General features: G+C 37.1%; 1 protein-coding gene across 5 annotated transcripts in view; it reads left to right on the plus strand.

The window, feature by feature from the left end:
• Positions 1-15,227, plus strand: part of DNAI4 (dynein axonemal intermediate chain 4) — a 172,707-nt gene that overhangs the window by 132,128 nt on the left and 25,352 nt on the right. For all 5 annotated transcript variants that reach the window (XM_058303377.2, XM_058303376.2, XM_058303379.2 and 2 more), the window contains 2 exons: positions 11,537-11,742; positions 14,285-14,371. In XM_058303377.2, coding sequence (XP_058159360.1) covers positions 11,537-11,742; positions 14,285-14,371 — 293 coding nt within the window. The remainder of the gene's footprint in view (positions 1-11,536; positions 11,743-14,284; positions 14,372-15,227) is intronic.

The following is a 15,227-nucleotide window of genomic DNA, read 5'->3' on the forward strand; positions in this document are numbered from 1 at the left end:
ATACCCTAATTTATTTTTACTTTATTTAATTTTTCTAAATTAGTATGCATTCTATATCTAACCTTTAAACCCATCACTATATTCTATTTTACTATTAATGGAACCGGACAATATATTAGGCTTCATTTTTAAAGAAGTTTTGGAGCACAGAGAGGTTCAACTATGGCAGGGGAGGAACACTGGTGTGGGGTGTTATTGATAGGGGGCACATGGTTGGGAGGGAGTTCTCCAGGGCATGTATACAGGGTACATAAAAATGTTTGGATAATTTCATAGTGGTTTCAGTTAAAAATGGCAACTGAGGGAGTGCTGAGTTCCTAGCCAGGGGAGCTCTATCACATTCCCCAATGGAACAGCAACAATCCCCCAAGTGCAATGGCAAAGATCAATAAAGACAGATGGTCCAACAATGAGCCCTTGATACTGATGGCTATGATTATGAGCCTGTGTGCCTGAATAATGAACTAGGCCTAGAGCTGCAGGGTGCCTAAGAGTTACCTCCTGAGAGCCTCCATGTTGCTCAAATGTGGCCACTCTTTAAGCCAAACTCAGCATGTAAATGCATTACCTTCCCCTCAGCATGGGACATGACTCCTGGGGATAAGCCTCCCTAGTGCCAAGGGATTACTACCAATCACTAACTGGAGAAGCAACTAGAAAGAGACCTCAAATAAAAGGGTCAACTCACATCAGCAGAATATCTCAGCCTACATGTAATATCAGGTGTTAAAAACTGCTTTATGACTTTGGATAAAAGGGGGAAATGGAAAGGACAAATGAGATTATATGGCTATGAGTCTCCAAAAAAGAGGCAGGAGGTCATCAGAGGGATAATGCTTATGCATACCTCAGCAGGGTCCTAGAGACAGCCAAAGTAGATAGAAACCCAGGTACTGATCCTCCTGAGGGCAACAGAGACCTACAGGTTCTGTGGTCATGGTAGATGGCTCTGGAGTTCAGTGCCATGTCAGTTGGCCCTACTCTGTAGTTTGTGTTCCTGAGTGTGATGGAGTTGGACTCAGATATGATCTTTCTACACATCCCTCTTCTGTTACTTTTACCGGACCTGTGGTTGGCACTGGGGTTGGTTTATATTCAGGAGACCTGAATCTCTGGACTGTCCATGTGACAGCCAGGCCCTGAGCCTCAGCGGACTTGCAACTTCTACCCTCTGGTTTATTGGACTTACCCCGGCCAGCTAACAGGGAGGTGAAGAAGGTCAACCACCACACCAGGGAGCCAAGAGTGCCTACAACTGCAAGCAGGAGAATTGCATCCATCTTCCATGTGGAATCTAAACCCCCTCTTGATATAGAGGGGGAGTGGACATAACCACCCCAGGGTCCACAGGCTAGAGGAATAGAGTATGGATTAGAGTGCACTTACTGATATTCTACTATGGAACTATTGTGATTAGTAATGGAAGAAATTGTAGCATTGATGTGGAGAAAGTGGCCACAGTAGTTGCTGAGGGCAGAGAGAAGGAAGAAGAGATGTGATGTGGGGGCATTTTCAGGACTTGAAGTTTTCCTGGGTGGTACTGCAGGGACAGATGCTGGACATCGTATGTCCTGCCATGGCCCACTGGGTGGACTGGGGGAGAGTGTAAACTACAATGTAAACCATTATCCATGTGGTGCAGCAGTGCTCCAAAATGTATTCCCCAAATGCAATGAATGTCCCACGATGATGAAAGAGGTTGTTGATGTGGGAGGAGTGGGGTGATGGGGTAGGGGGTATATGGGGACCTCTTATATATTTTTAAGGTAACATATAAAAAAATAAAGAAGGGAAAAAATATATCTAGATTTTTTTTAAAAAGTTAGCTGAGGATCTGAAGCTCTTCCTGGGAGCAGTTTTCAATCTGGCACAATCTGGGGCTGAGAATCTTGGCTAAATCTCAGTAGACTGCTGCCACAGGGAAGAGAGAAACCAGTGGTGGGTCTTGTAGTGGTGGAGTGTCACAGAGATTTTAGGGACTTCAAACACATGGTCTATTTCCTCCTCAAAACTGAATTTTTTAAAATAAAATTTTATTGAGGTATATAATTCATATATAAATAATAAGTATAGTAAAAGTTGTGAACTAAAAAAAAACAAATATGCATATCATAAAACAGGCCTCCCATACATAAACCCATTCACCTATACCTTGCATTGTTGGAAAACATCTGTTACAAACTATGAAAGAGCATCATCAAAATATTACTGCTAACTATAACCTTTATCTTATATTTGGCATATTTTCCTCCAACTCACCCAATTATTAACACCTTATATTATTTTTATAATTTGCTACCATTCATGAGAAAACATTCTCATATTTGTCCTGTTAATCACAGTTCATCTTCCACCACTGGATTCCCTGTGTTATACAGCTCCATTCCTTATACAATCCACTCAAAGTGTACACCAAATGTCTCTGTGTGTCTCACAGAATTGTGCTGTCATGACCCCAGTCAATTTTAGAATATTTTCTTCACTCCAAAAGGAAAACTTGCATACCCCCTTATACCTATCTATTGTTGTCCCTTTGAATTGATATATCTTACCATTGCCACAAAATATTATATTACTGTTTACTATCTTCCATAAGTTACATTAGTCGTAATTTTCTCATGTATCTCCATATTCTTAACACTTTGTAAAAGAAGAACATTCTTATGTTTATACTATTAACCACAATCTTTATACATTCCCTAGATTGTTCTCTAATTTCCTTTCAATTGACATTTATGTACATAGATTACCCCTTTTAGCCACTGTCTCATAAGTCAACAGTTTTAGTTATGGGTGATGTCAGCAAGATGACAGAGTGAGACACCTCTGGCAAATTCCCCCTCCCCAGGAACAGCAAAAATTGGGCAAAATCTGTCAGAATCCACTTTTCTGGAATCCTGGAAAACAAACAAGGATAGATAGCAACTCATCAAATGTTGAATTAGGGAAATGAAAGCCTAAAAATGATAGAAAGCTGTATGTTTACTTATCTTGCCCTCACCCCTGCCCTCTACTAGGCACAGCAAGCTAATGATGACTTGGTGGCTTGGCATCAGGCACTCATTCTCAGTATGTCCTCCATGTGCCAGATTACTTTGGCTCCAACCTGCTCCTTGGAAGACTGATTCAAAGCATGAGTTTAGGTCCCCTAACCCAGAATTTACCTGGGGCAGAAAAGCAGTGTGGAGAGGTGAAGCACTGATACAAATTGCGTTGCATTTGCCCAAGGCTGTGGAAGGACAAGCTGGGGAGGGGTGTTCCATTTTTTAGAGGGTAACAGTTATGCATACTGGGGAATTCTTGATAGCTAACACACGAAGATCTGAGAGGAACCTGTTCACCACAGGCTCATCTATAGTACAGTAGGAAAAGCAGTGAAGAAGGGGCCTCAACAAAGAGCCAACATACACTAAATCCTTGGGAAAGAGCGAGAATCTAACTTCCAAAATTAAAACTTCAAAATATTCAAAGGTTCAGACTTCATAAAAAAATTACAAGGCCTATAAATAAACAGGAACAGAAGGCCCATTCTAAAGAATAAAATAAAATGACAGAAACAGTCCTGAAGGAGAGATGTGGCTTAAGCTGTTGAGTACCTGCTTCCCACATGGGAAGTCCCAGGTTTGGTCCCTGGTGCCTCCTAAAAACAAAAAAACAACAAGCAAACAAATGAAAAAACCAACTCAGGGAGCAGATGTCACTCAGTTTTGAGTGCTGGCTTCCCACGTATGAGGTACAGGGTTCAATCCCCTGCCCCAGAACCTAAAAAAAAAAACAACAGCAAAAACAAACAAACAAAAAAACCCTCCACTGTCCAACACTATCCTTGAGGAAGCCCAGATACTGAAACAACTAATCAAACATATTGTCAACTCTCCTAAATAAGATCAAAAGCTAAAGGAAAACATGGACATAGAAGCAAAGAAATCAGGAAATGGGTACATGAAAAAAAGGAGGAATTAGAAATTTTAAAGAGGAACCAAACAAATTATGGTGATAAAAATTACAATAATAGAAAACTTAAAAATACACTGAAAGGGGAAGCAGCTGTGGCTCAACTAGGCTCTCATCCACCATATGGGAGACCCTGGGTTTGCATCCCAGGGTCTTCTTGTGAAGACAAGCTGGCCCATGCCTGCAGAGAGCAGACAGCCCGTGCCCACGGAGAACTGACGGCCCACTCCTGTGAAGAGCTGATGGCCTGTGCCCATGGAGAGCTGGAGCAGCAAGATGACACAACAAAGGGAGACAAGCAGACAAGCAAAAGAACATGCAGCAAATGGACACAGAGAGCAGACAGCAAGCAAGCCACAAAGGGGGGAGGGAGATAAATTAAAAATAAATCTTAAAAAAAATACACTGGAAGGATTGGGCAAGCAGAAGAAATAATTAGTGAACTTCAAGGGAGTATAACTGAAATTATTTAATTTGAAGAGCAGGAAAAAAAAAAAAGAATGAAAAAAAGGTTAGTAGAGCCTAAGGGACATGTTGGACAACATGAAAAGTACCAACATACCCATTGTGGGAGTCCTAGAAGGAGAAAAGAAAGAAAGAAGCAGAAAAAATTTTTTGAAGAAATTAGACTGAAACTTCTTAAATCTGATGAAAGACATGAATATATACATCCAAAAAGTCCAACAAACACCAGACAGGATAATCTCAAAGATATCCACACCAAGACTCATTAGAGTCAAACTGTTGAAATCCAAAAACAAAAAAAGAATCCTAAAAATAGCATCAGAGAAGTGATTTATCACATACAAGGCATCCACAATAAGTTTAAGTGCTGATTATTTCATCATATACAATGGAGGCTAGAAAGCAGGGGGATTAAATAATTAAAATGATGGAAGGAAAAAGTTGTCAACCAAGAATTCTATATCTGGCAAAATTTTCCTTCAAAAATGAATGAGAAATCAGGATATTCCCAGGAAAGTGAAAGCTGATGGAGTTCCTTACCTCTAGATCTGCCTTACAAGAAATACTAAAATGAATCTTTCAGGATGAAAGCAAAGAATGCTGGACAATAACTTGAAGCTATTTGAAGAAATGAAGAACCATAATAAAGATAACAACCTTAGTAAATATAAATGCAGTATTATTGTATTCTTGTTATGTAACTCTACTTTTATTTCTTATGTATTTCTAAAATATAAATGTATAAAATAATTATATTTTTATGTTATTGGATACACAAAATCTAAAGATATAATTTGTGACAATAAAAACAAAGTAGGGGACAGGTATAAAACATATTGTATAAGCTATTGAAGTTTAATTGGTATCAATTCAAAATAGATGGTTGTCAATATATAATATTATATATAAAACTCATGATAACCACAAAGAAAATATCTTTGTAAAATGTACAAAAAAAGAAATAAGGGGGAAAGTGGACATGGCTCAACTGATAGAGTGTCCACCTACCATATGGAGGGCCCAGGGTTTGATCCCCAGGGTCTCCCGACCTGTGTGGTAAGCTGGCCCATGCACAGTGCTGCCGTACGCAAGGAATGCTGTGCCATGCAGGGGCGCCCCTGTGTAGGGGTGCCCCATGTACAAGGAGTGTGCCCTGCAAGGAGAGCTGCCCCATGTGAAAAAAAGCACAGCCTGCCCAGGAGTGGCACCTAACATGCAGAGAGCTGACACAGCAAGATGATCCAACAAAAAAGAGACACAGTTTCCCAGTGCTGCCTGAAAATGCAAGCGGACACAGAAGAACACATAGAGAATGGGTACAGAGAGCAGACAATGGTGAGTAAAGGGAGAGAAATAAATAATATAAATCTTAAAAAAAAAGAGAAATAAGGGGTTCAAACTATTTAAATACAAAAAATCAAATGTACACAAAAGAAGGATGCATGAGAGGGGCAAAAAAGGCATAAAACATGCAAAACAAATGACAAAATGATTGAAGTAAGTCCTGCTTTATCAATAATTGTAATTAAATGGAATAAACTATCCACTCAAAAGACAGAGATTAGCAGAATGTATTAAAAAGCATGATTCAACTACATGTTTTTCCAAGAGACCTTAGACCAAAAGACATATTTAGGTTGTAAGGGAAAAGTTGGAAAAAAAATATTCCATGCATATAGCAACCAAAAGTGAGGTGGTGTCTATACTATTACCTGATAAAACAGACTTTAAGTCAAAGTCTCTTTTTTTTTTTTAAATGTAATCCTTTTTTACTTATTTATTTATCCCCCCCCCCCCCCCCCCCGGTTGTCTGTTCTCTGCGTCTATTTGCTGTGTCTTGTTTCTTTGTCCACTTCTATTGTTGTCAGCGGCACGGGAAACTGTGTTTCTTTTTGTTGTGTCATCTTGCTGCATCAGCTCTCTGTGTGTGCCGTGCCATTCCTGGGCAGGCTGAACTTTCTTTCGCGCTGGGCGCCTCCTTATGGGGTGCACTCCTTGCACGTGGGGCTCCCCTACGCGGGGGACACCCCTGCATGGCAGGGTACTCCTTGCGCGCATCAGCACTGTGCACGGGCCAGGGGTTTGAACTGTGAGGGAGGCCCGGGGTTTGAACCGTGGACCTCCCATGTGGTAGACAGACGCCCTAACCACTGGGCCAAGTCCGTTTCCCTCAAAGTCTCTTTCAAGAGACAAAGAAGGATACTCTAGCTTAATAAAAAGTCCATCAAGAAGAGTAAACAATTATATTAGGTTGGTGCAAAAGTAATTGTGGTTTTGTGTTGTTGAAATTTGCCATTTGATACTGGAATACATTCTTAAATAAAAGTGGTTATGTTACACATCATTTTAACTTTATATTTCTCACTTTATATTTTTTGTTATTGACTTATTACTTGCTGTTTATTTTATATTTTAGACTATGGAAATGGTGTTAGACAAAAAACAAATTTGAACGATTTTCTCACTTGAGTTCAAAATGGGTTGTAAAGCAGCAAAGAAAACTCGTAACCTCAACAACGCATTTGGCCCAGGAAATCCTAACGAACGTACAGTGCAGTGGTGGTTCAAGAAGTCTGGAGAGGAGACAAGAGCCTTGAAGATGAGGAGCGTAGTGGCCAGCAATTGGGAGTTGACAATGACCAATTGAGAACAATCATCAAAGCTAATCCTCTTAAACTACATGAGAAATTGCTGAAGAACTCAAAGTCAACCATTCTACAGTCTGTCAGCATTTGAAGCAAATCGGAAAGGTGAAAAAGCTTGCTAAGTGGGTCTCATGAGCTGACTGAAAATTTTTAAAAATCGCCATTTTGAAGTGTCATCTTCTCTTATTTCGTGCATCAACAACAGACCATTTCTTGATCAGGTGGTCATGCATGACAAAAATTGGATTTTATATGACAACCAATGATAACCAGCTCAGTGGTTCAACCTAGAAGAAGCTCCAAAGTACTTCCCAAAGCCAAACTTGCACCAAAAAAAGGTCAAGGTCACTGTTTGGTGGTCTGCTGCGGGTCTGACCCACTACAGCTTTCTGAATCCTGATGAAACCATTACATCTGAGAAGTATGTTCAGCAAATGGATGAGATACACCAAAAACTGCAGTGCCTGCAGCCGGCATTGGTCAACAGAAAGCGCCAAATTCTTCTCCATGGCAACGCCCAACTGCACATCACACAAACAACGCTTCAAAAGTTGAATGAATTGGTCTACAAAGTTTTGCCTCATCTGCCATATTCACCTGACCTCTCACCAACCAGCTGCCACTTCTTCAAGCATCTCGACAACTTTTTTGCAGGGAAAACACTTCTACAACCAGCAGGATACAGAAAATGCTTTCCAAGATTTCATCAGATTCCAAAGCATGGATTTTTATGCTACAGGAATAAACAAATTTATTTCTCATTGGCAAAATGCGTTGATTGTAATGGTTCCTATTTTGATTAATAAAGATGTGTTTGAGCTTTGTTAAAATGATTAAAAATTCCCACATCAAATCCACAATTCCTTTTGCACCTAGCTAATTTATAATCCTAACAGTAGGATCCCAAAATACATGAAGCAAATTGACAATATTGAACAGAAACAAAAGAAAGTTCTACAATAATAGTTGGAGACTTCAATGCTTTGCTTTCAATAATGGATAGAACATCTAGACAGAAGATCAATATGGAAACAGAGGATTTCAACCATACTACAAACCAACTATAGCTAACAAACATATTGAACACTTCACCCAACAAAAGTAGAGTACACAACCTCACAAACACAGGAGTTGTTCTCCAGAATAGATCATATGTTAGGTCACCAAAAAGTCTCAATAAATTTTAAAACATTGCAATTATGCTTAGAACATCTAGACAGAAGATCAATAAGGAAACAGAGGACTTAAACAATACTATAAAACTATATGTAACAGACACATATTGAATAATCCACCCAATGACAGTAGAATACATATTTTTCTTATGAGCACAAGGATCATTCTCCAAAATAGGCCATATATTAGGCCACAAAACATGTATCACTCCATTTTAAAACATCATACAAAGCATCTTTTCTAACTGAATGGAATAAAACTAGAAATCAATAACAGAAAGAAAGCTGGAAAATTCACAAAGATGTGGAAATTAAATAATACCCTCTTAAAACACCAATGGGTCAAAGAAGAAATCAAAGGAACATCAGAAAATTCCTAGACAAATTCGAATGAAAACACAACATATCAAAATGTAGAAAAGACAGTACTCAGAGGAAAATTTATAGCTGTAAGCACCTACATTAAAAATAAGATATCAAATCAATAACCTAACTTACCATCTTGAATAACTAGGTAAATAAGAGCAAACTAAATGTAAAGGTATTAGAAGAAAGGAAATAATGATTAGAGTGGCAATAAATGAAGTAAATAGAAAACCAATTGAGACAATCAATGAAACCAATAGAAGATTCCTTGAAAAAATCAGTAAAACAGGCAAACCTATAGCTAGACTGAAAAAGAAAATAATACACAAATAACTAGATCAGAAATCAAAGTAGGGGCAGTACTACTCATCTTGCAGAAATTAAAATGATTGTAAGAAAATACTATAAACAATTGAAAGCCAAAAATCAAGTAATCTAGAGGAAATGGACAAAATCATAGAAATACATAACTTAGCTAAATTTACTCAAGAAGATAGAGAAGATCTCATCAGACCAGTACCAAATAACCATATTGCATTAGTAAGGAAAAACCTCCCAGCAAAAAAAAAGTCTAGGACCAGATGGCTTCACTGGTGAATTCTACCAAATGGTCAAAGAAGAGTTAACACAAACCTTTTTCAAACTCTTCCAAAAATTAAAAAGGAGGGAATTCTTCCTAATTTTATGATGCTAGCTAGAATTATTCTGATTCCAAAGAAAGATAAAGATATCACAAGAAAAAAAGAAGACAGGAAGCAAACGTGGCTCAACTGATAGAGTGTCTGTCTACCATATGGAGGGTCCAGGTTCAATCCCCTGAGCTTCCTGACCTGTGTGGTGACCTGGCCCACATGCAGTGCTGCCATGCACAAGGAGTGCCATGCCATGCAGGGGCGCCCCCACATAGGGGTGCCCACGCACAAGGAGTGCGCCCCATAAGGAGAGCCGCCCCATGTGAAAAAAGCGTAACCTGTGCAGGAGTGGCACTGCACACACAGAGAGCTGACACAGCAAAATGATGGGGAAAAAAAAAAGAGATGGAGTTTCCAAGTGCCACCGGATAATGCAAGTGGACACTGAAGAACAAACAGTGAATGAACACAGAGAGCAGACAATGGAGGGGAAGGGGAGATAAATAAATAAAATAAATCTTTTTTTAAAAAAAGAAAAAAGACAAATCCATATGCAAAAATCCTCAAAAATACTACTAAATTGAATCCAACAGCTTATTAAAAACTTTATACACCATAACCAAGTGGTATTTATTCCAGTTATGCAAGGGTGGTTCAACATAAGAAAATAAATCAGTGTAATACATCACATTAATTGAATGAAGGAAAATCACATGATTATCTAAATAGACACAGAAAAGGCAAAAATCCAATACATAAAAACTCTCAATAGGAATAGAAGGTAACTTCTTCAACTTGATAAAGGTCATATATAAAAAAACAACAGCATTATACTCAATGATGAAATCCTGGAAGCTTTCTCATGAAGGTCAGAAACAGATTAAGAGTGCTAGCTTTCATGCTGCTATTCAACATTGTACTGGAAGTCCTAGCCAGAGCAATTAGGCAAGAAAAGAAATAAAAGTTATCCATACTGGAAAGGAAGAAGTAAAACTATCTCTATTTGTACATGATATGGTCCTTTATTTAGAAAATTGCAAAGAATACACAAGATACTAACAGAGCTAATAAATGAATTCAGGAAGGCTCAGGCTACATTATTAACATGCAAAAATCAGTTTTGTTTCTCTACCGCAGCAATGAGGTAATATGAGTGAACAAAATATCTAAGATTAAATTTATCCCAAGAGGTAAAAGACTATTACATTGGAAGATACAAAACACTGCCATATATAGCTAGAAAACTGGACAGAATGCATGAAATAACTGTGAGACTTTTTTTACATTATGCAATAGACCACACATGACTGTAGGTGAACATTATGATTACCCTAGCTTTCTTCCTGGATGTACTTTCCAAACTACAGGATATGGATAGGAAATGGAGCAGAGTGTAGTAGTTTTGCTTATTTGGCCAGACAGATCAAAGTTTCAGGAGACTGAGGTGACTGGAATTTATGGGGCAGAAAACTGAATAGGATGGAGTTATGCACAGAAAAGACTGCATAACTCCATCTGCAGGTCTCATTGAGTCTTTGCCTGTAACCTAAATGGTGCTGGTTAGGATAAACCTCTGCCAACATCAGGTAGAGTGCTACCAGGAAGTGTAAGATGAACAATTCCCATAGTGCACGTAGGGCTTGGAGATATTTTAGTTGTAACTAGCCAGAGTAGAGGAACCTTGCTGCATAGATGTAGTATTCAGTTGAGATCCAGAACTAGTCTTAGAATAAAGCTTACTTTAGGGACCACCTCTCCCCCCCAAAAAAAACAAGCCTCAAAAATACCAGGCTAATCTTAAAATAAGTTAACAGTTTGCCAAAACAAACTTCAACATTCTTTAAAGGAAGGCAAAGCATCCAGACATTTAAAATATATAATGTAAACCATACTCCATGGTTAGTGGCAATGCTTCAGTATGTGTTCATTACTGTAAAAAATGTACCACACAAATGAAAGATGTTAATATGGGAAAGTGTGGGAGGGAGAGGTGGTGGGATATATGAGAATCCCCTATATTTTTGATGTAACATTTATGTAATTTAAAGCTTCTTTAAAAATTAAAATTAAATTTAAACAATATAAGATCCTAAAGCAAAAAACAAAAAAACACAATATAGACCTGTATTCCTAAGTGCTCTGGTGTTGCTAAAAAGTTAAACCTTATAGGCTTTATTGTTTTGATAATAAATTTATTAGAGCAGAGATGTGTTTTTAGTGGTTCTTCTGAGATATTAAAATATGAATCAAAAGTATCACCTTGCTAAAGAGCTTTCATCTTTTTTATTACTTTATTCAGAGCCTGAACCTGAAGAGCATGAAGATGTTTTAGAAGGTGAAAAGCTTACAGAGATAGAGGAAGAAAAGAAGGAGGAGGAAGAAGAAATAGAAATAGGGGCAGAACAATCAACCATACCAGCAAATTTGGAACGACTTTGGTCGTTTACCTGTGACTTAACCAAAGGTCTTAATGTGAGCAGCCTCACCTGGAATAAAACAAATCCAGTAAGTTATCAAACATTTAAAAATTTCATCTTTAACATTTAAGGACAAATATCAATTTCAAATAAAGTATTATTTTGCTTAGATATTGGGCAAGGAATGTAATTTGACATATCACTTGGTTTTAAAAAGGCTCTAAAGCAAACTCATGTTTCAAAACGGGGGATATGCAAATATGAAAACATCACCATTATTATTTTAGGGGATCTACTGGGGAATATAGAACTTTCTGGATCCAAGTCAGTTATTGCTGATTTACTTTAACATATACCAAATCACATGCACCTAAATTTGTCTTCTAAAAGTAGTCATATTCTGAAGTATATAGTTAATTCAATAACACTGTAAATGTGCAAAATAATCTGAGATTTCTTAAAAAACTTCCTACTACTCATCATAGCAAATACTTAAATAGCACTTGCTATGTGCCAGGCACTATTGTATTTTGTTAGCACAGCATCTCTATAAAGTAAGGATTATATTTTCCCCATTATGTTGATGAAGAAATCGAAGCCCAAAGGATAAATAACTTGCCCAAAGTCACACAACTAGTAAGTGAAACAAGCAGAATTCATACCCACATATCTGACTCAAGAGTTCTTGCTCTTAACTACTACACTGCCAAAAGTCATCTTAAGGCAAGTAAGATGAATGATCAAGCTGGGAATGGTGCGTTTGCTTTTTAAATAAGGATGATTATAGAGTAACAAGACTGATTTTTCTCATGGGGTTTATAAATGGTTCTGAAGGTATTTACCAATTGGTGATTCCAAAAATCTTCCATGTAATAGCAGTATCTTTGTAATAAATATTTAGTGTGAAGTTGTCAAAATTAATTTGTTTGTATAACTTGTATTGGCTTTTGAATATTTAGGAAGTAGCCTCATTATTTTGTAGCTACACCTTATGACATGCTATGTGCAATTATGGTAGTAGTTACAGTTATTAAACAAAGTCTATAAGCATCTTTGTGAAACCTAAATAACACATTATTTTAATTAAGGTGTGATTATTTTAGATCAAATAAGTTACATCTAGTATTGGTTTTATTTTCTAAAACTATATTTGGGAATATATTAGTCAGGGTTCTCTAGGGAAACAGCATCAACAAGAGATATCTGTCAATGGTATGTGATTCTATAAGAGTCTCTCACGCAGCCATGCGGATGCACAAGTCCAGGTTCCGCAGGCAGGCTGCAACCGGGGGCTGCAGTGAAAGTCCAATGAAGGTTGTTGACCAGTTCTGGGAGATGTTGACTGTCCAAAGACAAACTGGGAAATTCTCTCTCAATGCTGGAATCACTTTCCCTTTTAAGGCATTCATCTGATTGGGTTAAGCATCACTAATTGCTGATGGCAATCTCCCTGATTGATGTGATTATAACCAGTTGCCTATGATTTACCACAGCAGTAAAGTCAATGGCGACTAAAGTCCATAAATGCCCTGTATTACAGTTAGCCCATTGCTTGCTTAACCAAACAACTGGGCACAGTTACCTGGCTGAGTTGACACAATAGCCTAACCATCACAGGGAACATCTTGTAGATAGTGAAATTTAATAAATCAGTACTAAAAGTCTGTAAATGAAGATAGAAGAACTGCTTTTAGAAACTGAGTATACTAACGTTTTAAACATTAATACATTGCTACTAAGATTGGAATTAAATCATTTTGAATGAATTTCAGTAAAAACACATGACAGATGGCATGTATAGTATTTATTAGTTCATACCACAAATACTTATTGAACACTGTGCCAGGCACTCTGTTAAGGCACTAGAGATTACAGTAGTAATTGAGTCATGCATACACCCTGCCTATATAATAGTTTGGTTTTATAGAGAAAATAAATAGTACTGTGGGAGTATGTAATAGAGGCTTTTAAAGGCTTCCTAAAGTAAGTAGCACCTATGCTGAGTCTAGAAGAGATGAAATAGGAGTTTGTCAAAGTCAGGGGTAGAATGGGTTGTGGTGAAGAGTGTTTTAAGACAAAGGGAATGCCTCTGAGTGGATGTTGGCCTGAAAGCAGGGTGGTAGCAGAAAAAAAATTTTTTTGTAAAGGTATTCTGATAGAAGAAAACAGAGGCTGTGTTTGGTCAATCATTAATCATTTGTCTATATGTGCTTATAAATACATTTTTTGACATGATCTGCCATTTACTAAGTGCCTCTTATTTTACATTTGAAACAATTAGGACATCCTCAGAGATGTAAAATATTAAATAATTATATAGTATCTCTGAGGATGTTATTTTGATGTCATAAAACAATCTTGGAAGATAATCTCAATATGTTGAAATAACGTGTTAGCAATTGGTTCTTTTTAGATACTTTTTCTTCAGTTTGAAAAAGTGACTGACTAATCATTTTGCTTAGTAAGATGGAGGTGTGGAATAATAATAGATGCTACCCTGATATTTTTTCTTCTTACTTGAAATGTCTTATCACAATTTTTAGCACAGTTCATCAGTATGTGTCTCTATACATTTATGAGCATTTTAATACCATCTTCTCTTATTTTAAATGTATTTTTCTGGTTTTCAGGATCTTTTGGCTGTTGGTTATGGGCACTTTGGATTTAAAGAGCAAAAAAGAGGATTGGCTTGCTGCTGGTCACTAAAGAATCCCACGGTAACCCAAACAGGAATAAAAGCCATTTTTATTCAATAAATTAAATGTTAACATCATTCCCATTGATTATATAAGTAATATGTTAAATAAAAAAGCAAGACAATTTTATCATTCAAGGTCATCTATATTTTCTATGATTTAAATCCATAACGATTAAAATTTGTTCATGTTGACATAAGGTAAAGAGATTTCCTTCACAATTTCATAAAATATTTGTTGAGGGTCTACTATGTGCTGTTAGAGCTAATGATGTAGAACTTAGCCATTATTATCACCACTAATTATAAATAATGATTCTGCAAATGAAAGTCCTTTGAAATTGCATGTTTTTTTTACTACTGGGTTGTTTCTTAAAAGATGAATAATTCCTTATCACTTGACCTCTGCTCTCCTCAGACATAAAATAGATTAATATGACTGTCTACTGCCATGAGCTTTTCAAAAAGAATGAATAAGAATTACTTCTTTATTTTTTATTTTTTTGCTACACAGTACTGGTCAGTCTGTTACTTCATAGCTTATGAGAATATGAGTGTAAACTTTAGAAAAGGGCCATAACAACATATAGAAATGATTAGAGTTTTTATAAATAATCCCAGTCTATCAGGACTTTAAAGAAAGAAAGTAAGAAGCCATTTTAAACATATGTAAGGATGACATAAGGTCCATCATCAATTGTTCCTTTTTCCACACAGATGGTTAGAAACAGGAAAGGATTTAGATTAGACATAAAAACAAAACAAAAAAACCCTTTTGACAGAGTTTTAGAACAGAACACCTTAAAGAATTTTGAATCTTCCTCTATTCTTTGTTTAGAAAGGATTAGAAAATTCTGGGCACCTGAAACAGATATTGG

This window comes from Dasypus novemcinctus, chromosome 9 (assembly GCF_030445035.2).
Source record: "Dasypus novemcinctus isolate mDasNov1 chromosome 9, mDasNov1.1.hap2, whole genome shotgun sequence".
Classification (NCBI taxonomy): domain Eukaryota; kingdom Metazoa; phylum Chordata; class Mammalia; order Cingulata; family Dasypodidae; genus Dasypus; species Dasypus novemcinctus.